We start from the raw sequence: 13804 nt of genomic DNA on the forward strand, positions 1-13804 counted from the left end.
GCATCTCAACATCAGCATGTTGGAGTTGTTGGTTTTTCTTTTTTCTTCTAATATGTGACCACTATTATTTCATTTCTTAAAGTTTTAAAATTTATTTTCATTTTAAAGATTTTTATTTATTTGACAGAGATCACCAGTAGGCAGAGAGGCAGGCAGAGAGAGACAGGGAAGCAGGCTCCCCACTGAGCAGAGAGCCCGATGTGGGGCTCGATCCCAGGACCCTGGGATTATGACCTAACCCAGGCGGCCCTAAATTTATTTTTATTTAAAAAAAAATTTTATTCTTTTCATTAAAGGTTGATTTCTTTGAGGGGTGGGGGTAGAGGGAAAGGGGAGTGAGCATCCCAGGAAGACGCCACACCAAGCTGGGAGCCCGACATGGAGCTTGATCCCACCGCCCTGAGATCAGGACAGGAGCCAAAACTTACTGTGCCACCCAAGTGCCCCAGTTTCTTAAATTTATATTTTTATACTTGAGTTTAGTTGACACCGTATTAGAATTTTAAAGGAAAATGGGGTGGTCTGCGTTGTGATATAATGGATGCAGCCCTGCATTTGGTTCAAGAGCTGGATTCCCGACTCCTGTCTCCCTCTGAGCTGTGTGAGGTGCAGGCAGCCTCCGTCAGGGAGAGGCCATGACATGGCCTATCTTCCCACCTGGCAGGTCACTGGGACTGAAAAGGATAAACACTTTGTGAATGACAAAGCACCCTAGAAAACTCTCTCTGCCATTAACGGGCTTTCCTCTGGGTAGCTAATGAAGGAGGCTGCCAGTTAAAAAAGATCTGTACATTTGTGGAAAAAGCTTAGAAACTCACCTGTGCTGCTTCTGTCTTCTTTCATGTCCTATTTCTCTTCTGCATCATCATTTTGGGGGTGAAAAAAGGAATATGGACAAAATTCAAAATATTTGAGAACAGTTTTTTGGTAATATAATCTCTCAGTGAGAAGAGTGGAACTCTTTCGGGGGGAGATAACAGTTCCACTTAACTGGGGTTCAGAGTGTTCCCTAGCCTCGGAATCTCTTGTAATCCATCGACTGTCAGTGCTTGATCAGTAAAGAGATTTTATGTATTTCGTCTTTGAGATGTCTTTTACGCAGATCGGTACTGCCAAATACTGATACCAACCTACAGGCACGCCGCTTCAGTGGAGCACGTTCATTGCTCAGAACGGGATGGCGTCTACTGTTGGTTCCCAGAGAATATGGTGCTCAGAAGTGGTTATTCCACAGCTGTAGAGATGGCCGCCTCTAAACTCGGGACAGATGGCCTTGGACTCCTAGTGCGTGCTCAGTAATGTGTATCTTGTTTTCCCATAGGTTCCCGTGTTCCAGCTTTTCTTGGATTGCGTGTGGCAGCTGGTGCACCAGCATCCCCCAGCATTTGATTTCACGGAGACGTACCTGACTGTTCTGTCAGATAGTCTGTACATACCTATTTTTAGCACCTTCTTCTTCAATTCACCTCATCAAAAAGAAACTAATATGGTAAGAGTCCCTCTTAGGAACCTGTGCGTTAAAGAAGCCCAGACTCACAAGTAGGTTGCAATAGTTCTGATGTAAAAAAAACACTTGCTTCACACTAAGTCTATACGGGGCCCTGTTTTGAGTGCTTTCCGAGTACTGATCATTCTCACAGCACCCTGTGGGGTATTCTGACCCTGAGGTGCTGAGGCACCGAGAGGATGGGTAACTGGCCCAAGGCCACACAATACATATTGGAGCTGGAGAGCAAGTATTGGAGCTGAGGAATTAAGCAAAATTAAAAGTTATCCTTTGTAAAGATGATCAGCCTTCTCTTCCGTTGACCTGATGCCTGGAGTTACTCTGAAGAAACGGAGACGAAGCAGAGCAGGGCAGCTTGGCTTTTAGTTTCCATCTCAAACTCCTTTAGTCTCCCTTGAGGCCTCGCTCCTGGGAGTTTTACTTTCTCACCAGGCTGAGTGCCTCTGGGTAGCTTTCTGTTGGCCTCTGGGTTTGCCCGAGCTGGCCCTTCGGGAGTGGTTTTAGCAAATTCCTCAGTGAAGTGGGGGTACAGAACCTGGGCTTCCCGTCACACAGCCCTGGATCACAGCCCACTGCTCACCAGCTTCAAGAGCTCAAGCAGTTCACCTCAGTTTTCTGAGCCTCAGTTTCCTCAAGTATAAAATGTGAGAAATAGTGGCCTCACAAGGTTGTCGTGAAAGTGCCCATCAGTGGTTGGCACGTGGCCCACTAGAAAACAAGGTGACCTTCTTCCCTCTCTCCCTTCCCACCCAAAGCCTTACGCGAACAACCACTGACAGCCGAGGCCTTTAGAAAGGAGGACCCCATGAGAGTTCCATCTCGGCAGGGCAGGAGCACCCTTCCTGGTGCGAGTCTGTCCGCACTGTGTGTTCGCTCTCCTCCGCCTCCCGGGAAGCCGTCGTGACCTGTGCTTGTTTCGGCAGGGTAGACAAAGCCAGGAGACACAAAGCAAGCCTTTGAATCTGCTCACCGTGTGGGACTGGTCTATACAGTTTGAACCCAAAGCCCAGATGTTGCTCAAAAACCCTCTTTATGTGGAAAAGCCAAAACTGGACAAAGGCCAGCGGAAAGGAACGCGTTTCAAAGTAAGATGACCCCCTTCATCTGCCCAGAGATCCCCGTGTGTGTAAGGAGGAAAGTTATGTATGGATCCTGTAAGCAGCCTGCAGAGTCGAGCTTTGTGGCGGGCACATGTCAGGGCCCATGAGAATCCTTTGTTTTCAGTGCATCAGCCTTTGCCCTAGTGAGACATTTGCTAAATGTCCTCGGGGATGTGACTGCCAAGACAGCTGTGCCGCATGGGATCCTGCATACCCCCTACCTAAGTGTGGTTGGCAGGGTAAAAGGAGCATTAATTGGGGGTTTTGCTCTGTCTGTACTGGTTCATGTCTTCAAATAGCAAGACCTTTCTTTCTTCTATTAAGGGCTGCACGGCTCCTCCATCGCCCACCCCCCATCCCCCCTGTACTGACGGAGCACGGATGCAGCCGCAGTCGGCACGTACGCAGACAGGCATGGCTGTGCTCCAGTGTTTATAGAAATCGGCCCCAGGCCTGATTTGGCCACAGGCTGTCCTTTGTTGACGCATGCTGGAAACCAAAAATGTCAGATTATTTGGATATCCCTTCAGATATTTGTTACTGAGGGTACTAGTTATTAAAACTCCCAAGTTCCCTAGATGATAAGTGATTTCCTTGCCCTCTCCCAGCTCTGTCTCGGGCCTGGAATTTCCCCCCACCAGACCCCACAAAGGGGAAAGCGGTGGTGGTGAGTCCCAGGTCAGTGCATGTCTCTGCCTTCTCCACGACCCTACTTCTGATCCCACCTGCCATCCAGGGAACCTGGCCATCCTGATGTGGGAGGTGCTCCATTCTAAAGAGGCTTGGGAGCCTGGTGAGCCAAAACCCTCATTTGCAGAAGATGCCAGCTTCTGAACAACTTAGAGCTCTTGCTTTACTCTCTCAAGGGTCCTCAGGACCAGGGTAGATGTGTCCTCTCCCCATTTAGTGTCTTTCCTGCCTGCCAGACCAGAACAGCCCTGAGCTGCGCAGCTTGGCCAGAGGTCAGCTTTTCCTCAGTGTGCGGTGCCCCCTGGTGGCTGCATGCACACTTCTCATCTGTTGGGGACATCAGAATGCCCTGGGCCGGAGGTGCAAGGGACCGAGGAGACAAGGCCTAATCCCTTATTTCGCATGGGAGGAAACTGAGGCTCCCCCTAGCAAGACTGGATTTCATTTCTGTGTTCCGATCCAGTCGTTCTCAGTGTCCCTTCTTCTTACAGTTAGGAGCAGGTGGCTGAGGCTCCAGGAGCTGACTGGAGCAGGAGGCTTGAGCCAGAGAGTTGGAGAATCTCAGATTCTATCAGCTAAAGTGGAGTTGGGGCTAGAGCAACAGGGAATTTTGAAGCCTTTTGTGAGAACATCATGTGTCAGGCTTCAGGCCCCTTGTTGAGTGGGCAGATGGCCTTGGAAAAGTTCTGTAGAGACTGAGAGGCTGTGGCTTCCCAGCAGGAAACGCTGCTCTCACATTACCATCCGGGGGCCCCCCGCTCAGGCATGCCGTCTCAACCTCAGCCTTGACCCCACATGCTGCGCCCACCCTGCCCTCTTGAACCTACACTTCACGTAGGGCTTGAGAGTAGGGGCTTCCAAGGCAAGTGGAGTTCTGTTAAGAGCCCAGTCTCTGGAGTCAGACTATGTGTAAAACCCCCTTTAGCACTTTATAGCTGGGGTCTTTGTCTATTAACCTCTGTGCCTTGGTTTCCTTGTTTGTAAAATGGGGCAGGAACAGTGACTTGGAGAATTGGCCCAGTCGATGCCTGGAAAGCACCGAGCACAGAATCCAGCACATGCTAAACGCTCGGCGGCTGTTCGCTTCCACCTGCGTGCCGCGGTTCCCCAGCCCAGACTGAGTCACCTTGACCTCTGGGGACGAGAGAGGCTGGGCTGCTGACTCCTTGCCTTCCACAGGCCTGTCCCTGGTTGGGAAGTCAGAAATCCTGGTCAGCTCTTAGTTGTGACATTGTGGCTGGTTTTGCTTTTCTTCTTTTTTTATTGTTCGTTTGTTTTTTGCTTAGCTGTGAGGAGATGAGTGCTGCGCGCACCTCTCTGACTTTTCTTCGTGTCTACTATGGTAGACTTTCTAGAATTAGTCCCAGTGCCATCCATCCCGTATGCCTTTATGCAGGGCGACTTTGCCACTCTTCCTTTTAAGAGGTAAAGTTTATTTTCTCTCCTCTTGAATCCAAGTAGGCCTTCGACTAGTTCAGCCAACAGAAAGTGGCAGAAGTGATACTGAGTTTCAGAGCCTGGGCCTTAAGAGGCCTTGCAGCTTGCAGCTTCTGCATTTATCTTCTTGGAAACCTGGGCCATCATGGGAGCCCTGTGGCAGCGACCAGGAAGTGCCCCGCAGACTCTACTCTCCGCTCTGGGCCCCCAGAGGGATCTGTGGGCATCGAGGACCCAGAATCTGTGGGTCTGCTGTGCTCGGCCTCCATGACCTGGGGACTGTTTTGGTCCTCCTCCTGTCGCTGCAGCACACTCCTCAGAAGAGGTCGAAGAGTTATTCCTCTATATTCCATAATAAAGGATGCTTTCCCTCTCACACACAAGGGAGAACCACTGGCAGGAATATATTAGAGAGTGATAGGGCTAGCCTGCCCCTAAAACTGTTGACTTCTTACTTCAGACACCTCAGGAGCAAAAGAGCTGGGCAGAAACAGCGTCTTCGCAGTTGCTGACCTCTCTCTTGGGCTCCAGGGGTCCTTGTAACCTTCCACCTCTTTACCCATCTTCACAGCCCGGTCCTGGTGCTCCTCAATAGAATACCTTGTTTTGGCTGCAGGTAGAATCACGGGAGAGGAAAATAACGTAAATGCTCTATTATTTTCTACTCTCGCAGCTTGTCAGGCAAGACCATCTGGCCGGTGTAGCCATTTCCTCAAAATCCTGCTCCCACTTGTCTCTTTGTCCATAAGAATCCTTGTGACAGAGGCCTGAGCTCCCACTGGGTGCCTGATAACCGCAGATGCGGTTCATTGAAGCAGGGGGATCCACGTCCTCACGGGGGCTCAAAATGTTCTCAAAGAAGAAACATTTTGCTCTCTTCAGAAAATGAATCAGCCTCACACCCAAACTCCCCTAATGGGCTGCCTGTCTTGGGTTAAGCTTGTTCTTCAAAAGTACTTATTGTGCCTGTGCCTGGAGAGGAGGGAGTAGAACGCTCTTTCTGTCACAACTCACCTCTCCTCCGCACAGCTCCATATGTGCCTGGTTTCACCTGTTTTTTTGTTTTGTTTTTGTTTTTGCTTTTTTTAAATTTTTATTTATTTATTTGACAGGCAGAGAGAGTGGAAGGGAAGCAGGCTCCCTGCTGAGCAGAGAGCCTGATGCGGGGCTTGATCCCAGGACCCTGGAATCATGACCTGAGCTGAAGGCAAAGGCTTTAAATCCACTGAGCCACCCAGGCGCCCCTTTCACCCGTTTGTTTATAAACGCAATGTGCATCTAATGTTTGCATCGTGGAGTAAACAAGAGCCCCCTCCCCTACCGTGCTACTGCTTTTTGATGATTTTTCACTCATGTGGCAGTTCTTATTTCTCAAAACTCTTGTTAAAGCAGGATTATGCCCCCCGCCATCCACGCTTTTTTTCCCTTTTTTGAGAAGAATTATTATAACTGCTCTCAGGCTAACCAGAGATTTTTATTTGTGTTTTCTCTCAAAGCATCAACGACAGCTTTCTTTACCACTCACCCAATCTAAATCGTCTCCCAAAAGAGGATTTTTCAGGGAAGAAACAGATCATTTAATTAAAAACCTCCTGGGCAAGCGGATTAGCAAATTAATTAATTCTTCTGATGAGCTTCAGGACAACTTTCGAGAATTCTATGAAAGCTGGCACAGCAAGCCCACGGACTACCACGGTCTGTTGCTGCCTCACATCGAGGGGCCAGAAATCAAAGTCTGGGCCCAGCGCTACTTGCGCTGGATTCCAGAAGCCCAGATCCTGGGGGGTGGCAGAGTGGCCACCATGAGCAAACTCTTGGAAATGATGGAGGAAGTAGAGCACTTACAAGAGAAAATCGACGAGAGACACCACAGCCAGGAGGTCCTCCCGGCGGAGGCACCCGCATTGCTGAGGAGCTCTGCCCGCTTGTCCTCCTTGTTTCCTTTCGCTCTGCTGCAGCGACACTCCTCAAAGCCAGTCTTACCCACCAGTGGCTGGAAAGCTTTGGGTGACGAAGACGATCTGGCCAAACGAGAAGATGAGTTTGTGGATCTGGGGGATGTGTGACCCGTCTGCTCAGTGATTGTGAAGGAAGAGCGGTGAGGGCTGGGACAGGAGGCAAAGCCGATTGCTCTCCGGATTAGTGGGTCACGCTGAAGCTTACTGCTGCGGGGTGGGGGGCGGGGAGCCTCTAGTCCAGGGCTCTGCAGCAGAAATCCTGGACCTTCAGGAAAAGAGCTGGTTCTCGTGTTTATTTCATGCTCCTGAAAGACTATGCAATTAAAACCGTATCTGTAGTATTATTAATTGAAAACAATTACTACTTGACCCATAACAGAACCGTGGCCATTGTCTGATGCGTAAGTATTATACAGAACCTGCAGTGGTGGGTCTACTACTAGAAAGGGCTTTGGTCAGACATTCTTGGACTCAGTACTCACTTCAGATCCTTCCTGTGCCAAGATAATTTATCTAGTCCTTGGGAACAGTGTGTGTCTCTCTACCCATCTTAGTTCAGAGCAAGTTTAGCTTTATCCGATGTGTGTATGGCAGATTGAAAGGCTCCCATAGAGGCATTAAGATGTATGGCATTCGTTTAAACCATAGCATTTTTCCTTTCTATATCCTCTCGCCTGAGCAAAGCTGGGGAAATTCCACCCGTGTCCCCCATACTGACATTTCCAGCCATCCCCCCTCCTGCATGGGCTGTGTCGCTTTGTGTGGGGCTAGCCACCAGCCCCACTGCCCTTCCTGTGTGCTGACAGCTCCAGGTTTCTCTCTGCCCGCTCCGACCCCTTGCTGCCGTCCACCGTTGCCCCCCGCCGTGGTGCACGGAGTCCCAGGATCTTGCTGCTAAATCTGTTGGTTAAACTGAGGGGATCCCTTTGGTTTGCCCGAAGGAGCTCCCATTCTTCTGGAGCCTCTTCAGTGTTCGAAAGTGTTTTGCCTTTTTCTAGCTGTGTGCCGAGGCTTGGGACCATTTGTGACCACGGTCCTCTGCCGCAGCCTTCTCACGGTCTCCCCGAGGTCTCTAAAACCGCGCAGATGTGAGCAGGATCCCTTCTGCACGTGGCTTCCATAGGGAGGCCGCGAAGCCTGAGTAGCAGAGGTGATGGTTCTCCTCCAGTACCTCAACGATTTCAAAGCCATAGAAGAAACTTGATTATGCCTGGTCACCTTGGATCTGCTGTCTAAATGGTATATATATTTTTAAATGCAGTAAAGTACATTCTTAAGGACCAGTTTTTTCTTTCTCAGTGGAACCCTGTTACATCCCACAACAGGAAGGGGGGAAAACTAAGGTTAGAATGTTGCTTGAATGTTTGCCTTTTATATACATTTCCTCTCTGGTATCAATCTCGCAATTTGAATGTTACATGTTTAGAAAAAGTTCAGTTGCTTGAGGGCAATGAGAAATTTTGAAACTGTTGACAGAAGTTTCTCAGTTTGCACTGAACAGTCTTTCTGTGCGTGTAAGAAACTGCTTGGCCCTCCTCCTCATTCCACGCTGACACATGAGCCGGGTTGGCCTGTTAGAATGACAGAGGCTGAGAGGGCAGGGTTCCTGCGTTGGGGGCCAAACGCATGTCCGGTCTTGGTTGCCTTAAGAGTCTCCCTAGTGAGTTCAGTGTTAGGCTTGCAATAGGGATTTAAAAAATACACTAGTTCATTAGCTACCTTAACATACATTCTGTGGGCCTTCTGAAACTAGCACTAACCTCCACTTCTCTGCCCCACTGCCTCCCAGATACACTATGGAGCTAACTATTTTTGTTACCATATTATAACGTGACTATTTATACAGTAGCCTCTTCAATCTTAGACTCTTAGTAATTTTCATTCCAAAAATGCCCGGTGTGATGCTTTACACTCCACAAAGTATGGTTTAAAGGCACAAGGTCATGGCCCTTGTCATAGCAGTTGAATGTGCTTTGAAATATTTTTCTATGATTTTTAAAAATAATTACAATAGAAGAATAAGCTGTTGTAACATGTGAGGTCATGACAATTTATGTATTTATATTTGAAATCAGATTTCTATAAACTTGTATTTGTGTACAGAATTCTCAGTCGGTTTATATATTGTGACATTTTTATTCAAGATTGAGATATGGATTATGCTTAACAGTCCAAGCTGAAATGAGACCATTTACTTTGTTTAAAATGCTGCACTGTGCAAGTTTGGAAATGTACATTAATTTACTGTATATAATATCTTGAGTTTGTTTATACCTCCAAGTTTTTACACTGAAGATAAATTAGCTTTAAAAACATTCAAAACTTTTTTTTTTTAAGGGAATAAGCTGTTGGGCTATTATCTGTATAAATGTGCTTTCTATTTTCCCAGCGTACAATGAAAGTTTATACTTGTATCTCACTGCATCATATCTGATTGCAGAAATTAAAGCACAATTTACAAGCAGTACTGCATTAGATGTGGTTGATACAGCATGGAACAATTTCATTCATCCAGTGTGTGTGTGTGTTGGGTTGAGTTGGTTGGTTAGTTGATTGGTGATGGGAAACCAACAATCAAATAAATATTTTAAATTTTAGGGGCACCTGGCTGGTTTGGTCAGTAGAGCATGTGATTCTTGATCTTGGGGTCAGGAGTTTGAGCTCCATGTTGGGTGCAGAGTTTACTATAAAAAAATAAAATTTCAGGTGAGGATGAAATACTATGGAGAACAATAAAATAGGGCAAATAAAGGAAAAGGGCTTTTTAAATATGTGAAATAAAATATTGCTGCCTCTTTGCTTTTGAGGGCATATAATATGAGAAGTCTGTTTTATTGCTGGAAGAGATCTTAAGGTCAGCTAAACTGTGAGAGAGAAAAGGCTTTGTTTTTCCTTCCAGAGAGGAGGAATGAGCTGGCAGAAAGAGATGGTGTGTGATGGTAGAATTTTTTCTCATTTGTTCAGTTTAGCGCATACTAGATTGAGACCTATCACTTGTGTTTGTTGGGAGAGTTCCACTTCCTTGACCTCTCCTGTGTGCATCCCTCCTCCATTCAGGGACGAGAGAAGATGTTCCCCCTCCTCTGCTCACCTCCTATTATGTCTCGCCGGGCCTAGCTCCTTGTCACCAAGCCAGCTCTGAAATATCACTGGAACTTAATAAGCCCCCATTGCTAACGCATTCTTTTTATGGGTCTTCACTATTAAGTTCCCGAGTAGTAGTTAGGACCCTATAGATGAGCAGATTTCAGTCCTGTTTTCCACATTTCTTTAACAGCTCTTGGACTTTAGGTGGACTTGGCATTCTCTCTCTCCTGATTTTGCTTGTTCCTTGGTTTCCAGTTGAGGGCAGTGGGAGGACTTGTTTGGGGGGGCAGGTAACAAATGGGACATACTTCATCTGGTATGGAAACGGGATTGGGCAGGGGCTCCTGCTGAGAACAGGCTCCTGGCTCCTGTGCCTTCACGGCCCCTCCTGTGCTGGAAGGGAACCGGGGGGCAGAGGGAGCTGCACTGTAGCCTCTTTTCTGAGCCCCTCCTATGTTGTGGCCAGAGTTGCTCCACGGAGGGAAAGTCTCCTCAGCCATGTGTGCTGTGCCAGTATGCCCCACCTGGGGCTCTAGAGCGTTTCTGAAGCCAGCCTCGGGGCAGGACAGCGGGGCAGGACAGCGGGGCCGGACAGGACCCTTCACCCCGCACCATCGCAGGGACAGTCTGCAGTGACCATGGCCTTCCACACGTGCCCTTCCAAAGCGTCCCAGCACCACATACTGCCCTTAAGAATATTAGGATGGAAGTAGGTGGGGGAAATCCTGTTCGTGGTGTGGATTCCAGTGTAAGGAGGGCTGTGTATGTTGGTAAGCAGGCTAGCCATGGGGAAATACCATTTTAAATACCATCTATCAACTGCAGAGGAAAATCATTTGTTGGAGTGGTGCTTTTGTGTCTTAAAAACACAGACAGCTCAGCCAATTTTATGGTTCAGGCCCAGGTTCGTTCTTTTTAATCCTTCTATTACATTGTCTGCCTCGAGCAATTAAAAGATATGAAGTGTATGATCAGCTGGAAAGACACACAGTAAGCTTTTTTGGCCTTCCCTTAAGAAAAGTTTCCAGTTTGGCTAGCTAGTCCAGTCTTTGTAAAGCAGTTAGCTTTTCTTTTTTTTTTTTTTTAGATCTAAGTATTACTTTTATAAAAGGTCATGTGGCTTACTTTCCACTCCCTCCCACGCACCACCACCCCCAAGCCCAAAATCCAGAATGGAGGACTTTCCAAATGATCATTTCACGGAGCTTTGGGGCCGGTGAATGTGGTGCCTATCCCCGGCCCTGAAAGGGTGCAGTGTGTGCCAGTCTTGGGTCGGGCAGGAATGCAGATGGAGTACATTTTCTCCCTCAGACTGCCCCCGAGGACCGGGCTCGGAACGCTACTGCAGTCTCTCCAAGGAGAGCTGAACACAGCCTTTCCCCTGGCGGGCAGGTGTGGGGCCAGGACAGCCTGGGAAGGGGGCCTCTGGGAAATGAAGGTTGCATTCTAGATCTTTTTTTTTTTTTCCTTGAAGGGTGACTGGCCTACAATGCTGTATTCGTTTCAGGTGTACAACATACTGGTTTTACAGTTCTGTGAATTGCTGGATGCTCCCTAAGTTGGTGTCTTCACTATTACCATACAACGTCCTTTTAATATTATTGACTATTTCCTATGTTGGTACTCTTCATCTCAGTGACTTCTCTTACAACTGGAAGTTTGTACTGCTTAATCCCCTTAATTTTGCCTATCCCCCACCCACCTCCCTTCTGGCAACCTCCAGTTCTCCGTATTTAATAAGAGTCTGTTTTCTTGTTCCTTCATTTGTTTTTGATTCCATGTGTAAGTGAAATCCTGTAGTATTTGTCTTTCTTGGACTTACTTCACTTAGCATCATACCGTCTAGTTCTATCTAGGTGGTTGCAACATTCGGGAACTTGATAAGAGTTGGGAATATGTACAATTGCAAATATGCAAAAATGTAGTTGTGTTTAATCGTGTTTGAATTTTCATTGCAAGAAAAAACCTAAGCAAATCTTGACCTCTAGTTAATGATACTGCCACAAAAAAAAATGATACTGCCACCAAATTATTTAGAGAGACGCGTACTGTTGTCTGCTGCTGACTTTGAATGGCAAAAGCAGTAAGATGGGTTAATGGATGAGTAGAGGGATGGACATGGTTGGTGTGTGATAAAGTAGAGCAAAATACCAGTGAGATGAGCTAAAGCTGGGTACGTGAGGCTATGGGTAGTCACAGAATTCCTTAAACTTTACTGTATTTGAAACATAATAAATGTTGGGAAATTTTTTAAATTGTTCAAGAAGTAATTATAAACAATATGTATATGAAATTCCATATATATTCCATGTATTGGTCCTTTATGGGAGAAGACAAACCCTATTTTTTTTAATTTTTTATTTTTTATAAACATATATTTTTATCCCCAGGGGTACAGGTCTGTGAATCACCAGGTTTACACACTTCACAGCACTCACCAAAGCACATACCCTCCCCAATGTCCATAATCCCACCCCCTTCTCCCAAACCCCCTCCCCCCAGCAACCCGACAAACCCTATTTTTAACAAATTACCTGGTCACCAGGATATAATGGAACTCGGGGAAGGATTTGGAATTTTCATGTTCCCCGGCCTTGAGTCCCCCTTTTTCATTTCCATTGTCCCTCTGGGTCATTCTCTGTTGCCTGGATCATTATTACAAATTACCTCCTCCACTTGCAGTCCCTTCTCTTGATGCCAGTGAATCTTCCTGTAGCAACCATGTGGATTTTTTGGCTTGGACAGTTTTCGTGGCTCCTTCCCTGAGAACTCTGGGTTGCAACAACTTAAGCCAGAAAAAGCAATAGTGTGTGTGTTTGAAGGTTTAGATGAGAGATGGTATTTGGCTCTCAGTACCTGGAGAGCATCACAGTTGCTCTGTATAACCAGACTGACGGGTCAACTCATGACGTTCCGCCAGACTGAAAATGCAACTCTGTAGTTAGACTTCCCAGATAACCAACCATAGTTAAATCGAGGAGACTCCTCCCTCATTTGCAGTAGTACAGGAGTCGTAGGGTATGGGAAGCCTGCTCTGGCCTTTGGTCCATCATGGCTGCCACCCAGGGGCTCCTAGCCTGGGCCCTAGTTTGCATTCCCCCGTGACCAACTCTGAGACAAAAAATTGAGTGGTCCTGGGCAGCACAGAGGGAGTGGGGAAGTAGGACAGGAAAGCGACAGGACACAGAGTATCTGAATGAACACGTTGTCACTATGGCAACTGGCGCACGACCCTGCCAAGTACCCTCTGAGAGACCATAGCAATGGAGTGCGGGGATGTTGGTTATAACGTAACTCGTCTCCCTCAACATTGTCTTGTTGAAATTTCTCTAGATCAGGTGGTAGAGTTCAGTGCATTCTTACATAATAGCCGCTCAGAAAGCATCCGCACCATAAAAAGTCCCTGATTTCTCCCCCAAATTCCAAGTGTGGGACTACCTGTGCCTCCCTTCTTTATGAAGGAGCACCATTTCTATATTCTCAACCCTCTGGACACTTCTAAAAGCCCTTCCTATTTCTGCCAGGAAGTCGAGTTTCATCCTGCCTCAGAGCTTCCGGTTACAGGACCCGGGTTCCCACAGTTCTTTAAAGATCTGACCTGCACTGTCTCCCTGGCCTCACAGGAAACAGCAGAATTAACTCGGTGATTATATGATTCAATCCTTACTGTAAAGTCGAAATTTTTATTTAATCAAATCAAATTATTTTAAAAATTACAGTGTTTCAATTCATAGAGTACCTCTGTATTCATCATCCGATTCCAAGAATCCCTGCCAGCCCTTCCAAGTGCAGTAGCATTCTCAAGCAAGCGACACTGCCCCCAAATCCTCCAGGCTACAGAGCAAGGGGAAAGAACAGCAAGAACTCAAGAAAGAAATGTTTTGTGATTTAAAAAAAAAGTTAAAAGCCAAGAAATTAAACAGCTTCTGTTTGTAGTAGGTGGTGAGAAAAACGTAATGTAACACATACCATTTCCTGCCTTTGCATAACCAGTTTGAAGTATAGTTCTGTGTGAGCATATTCAA

The 13804-nt window shown here is 46.9% G+C and overlaps 1 protein-coding gene across 1 annotated transcript in view; it reads left to right on the plus strand.

The window, feature by feature from the left end:
• The window catches only part of MTMR12 (myotubularin related protein 12), a 71287-nt gene extending 62131 nt beyond the window's left edge, over positions 1–9156 (plus strand). The window contains exons 14-16 of the mRNA XM_032337681.1: positions 1322–1489; positions 2431–2592; positions 6231–9156. Coding sequence (XP_032193572.1) covers positions 1322–1489; positions 2431–2592; positions 6231–6800 — 900 coding nt within the window. The 3' untranslated portion in view covers positions 6801–9156. The remainder of the gene's footprint in view (positions 1–1321; positions 1490–2430; positions 2593–6230) is intronic.
• Positions 9157–13804: the final 4648 nt, after the last annotated feature.

This window comes from Mustela erminea, chromosome 3 (assembly GCF_009829155.1).
Source record: "Mustela erminea isolate mMusErm1 chromosome 3, mMusErm1.Pri, whole genome shotgun sequence".
Taxonomy (NCBI): Eukaryota; Metazoa; Chordata; class Mammalia; order Carnivora; family Mustelidae; genus Mustela; species Mustela erminea.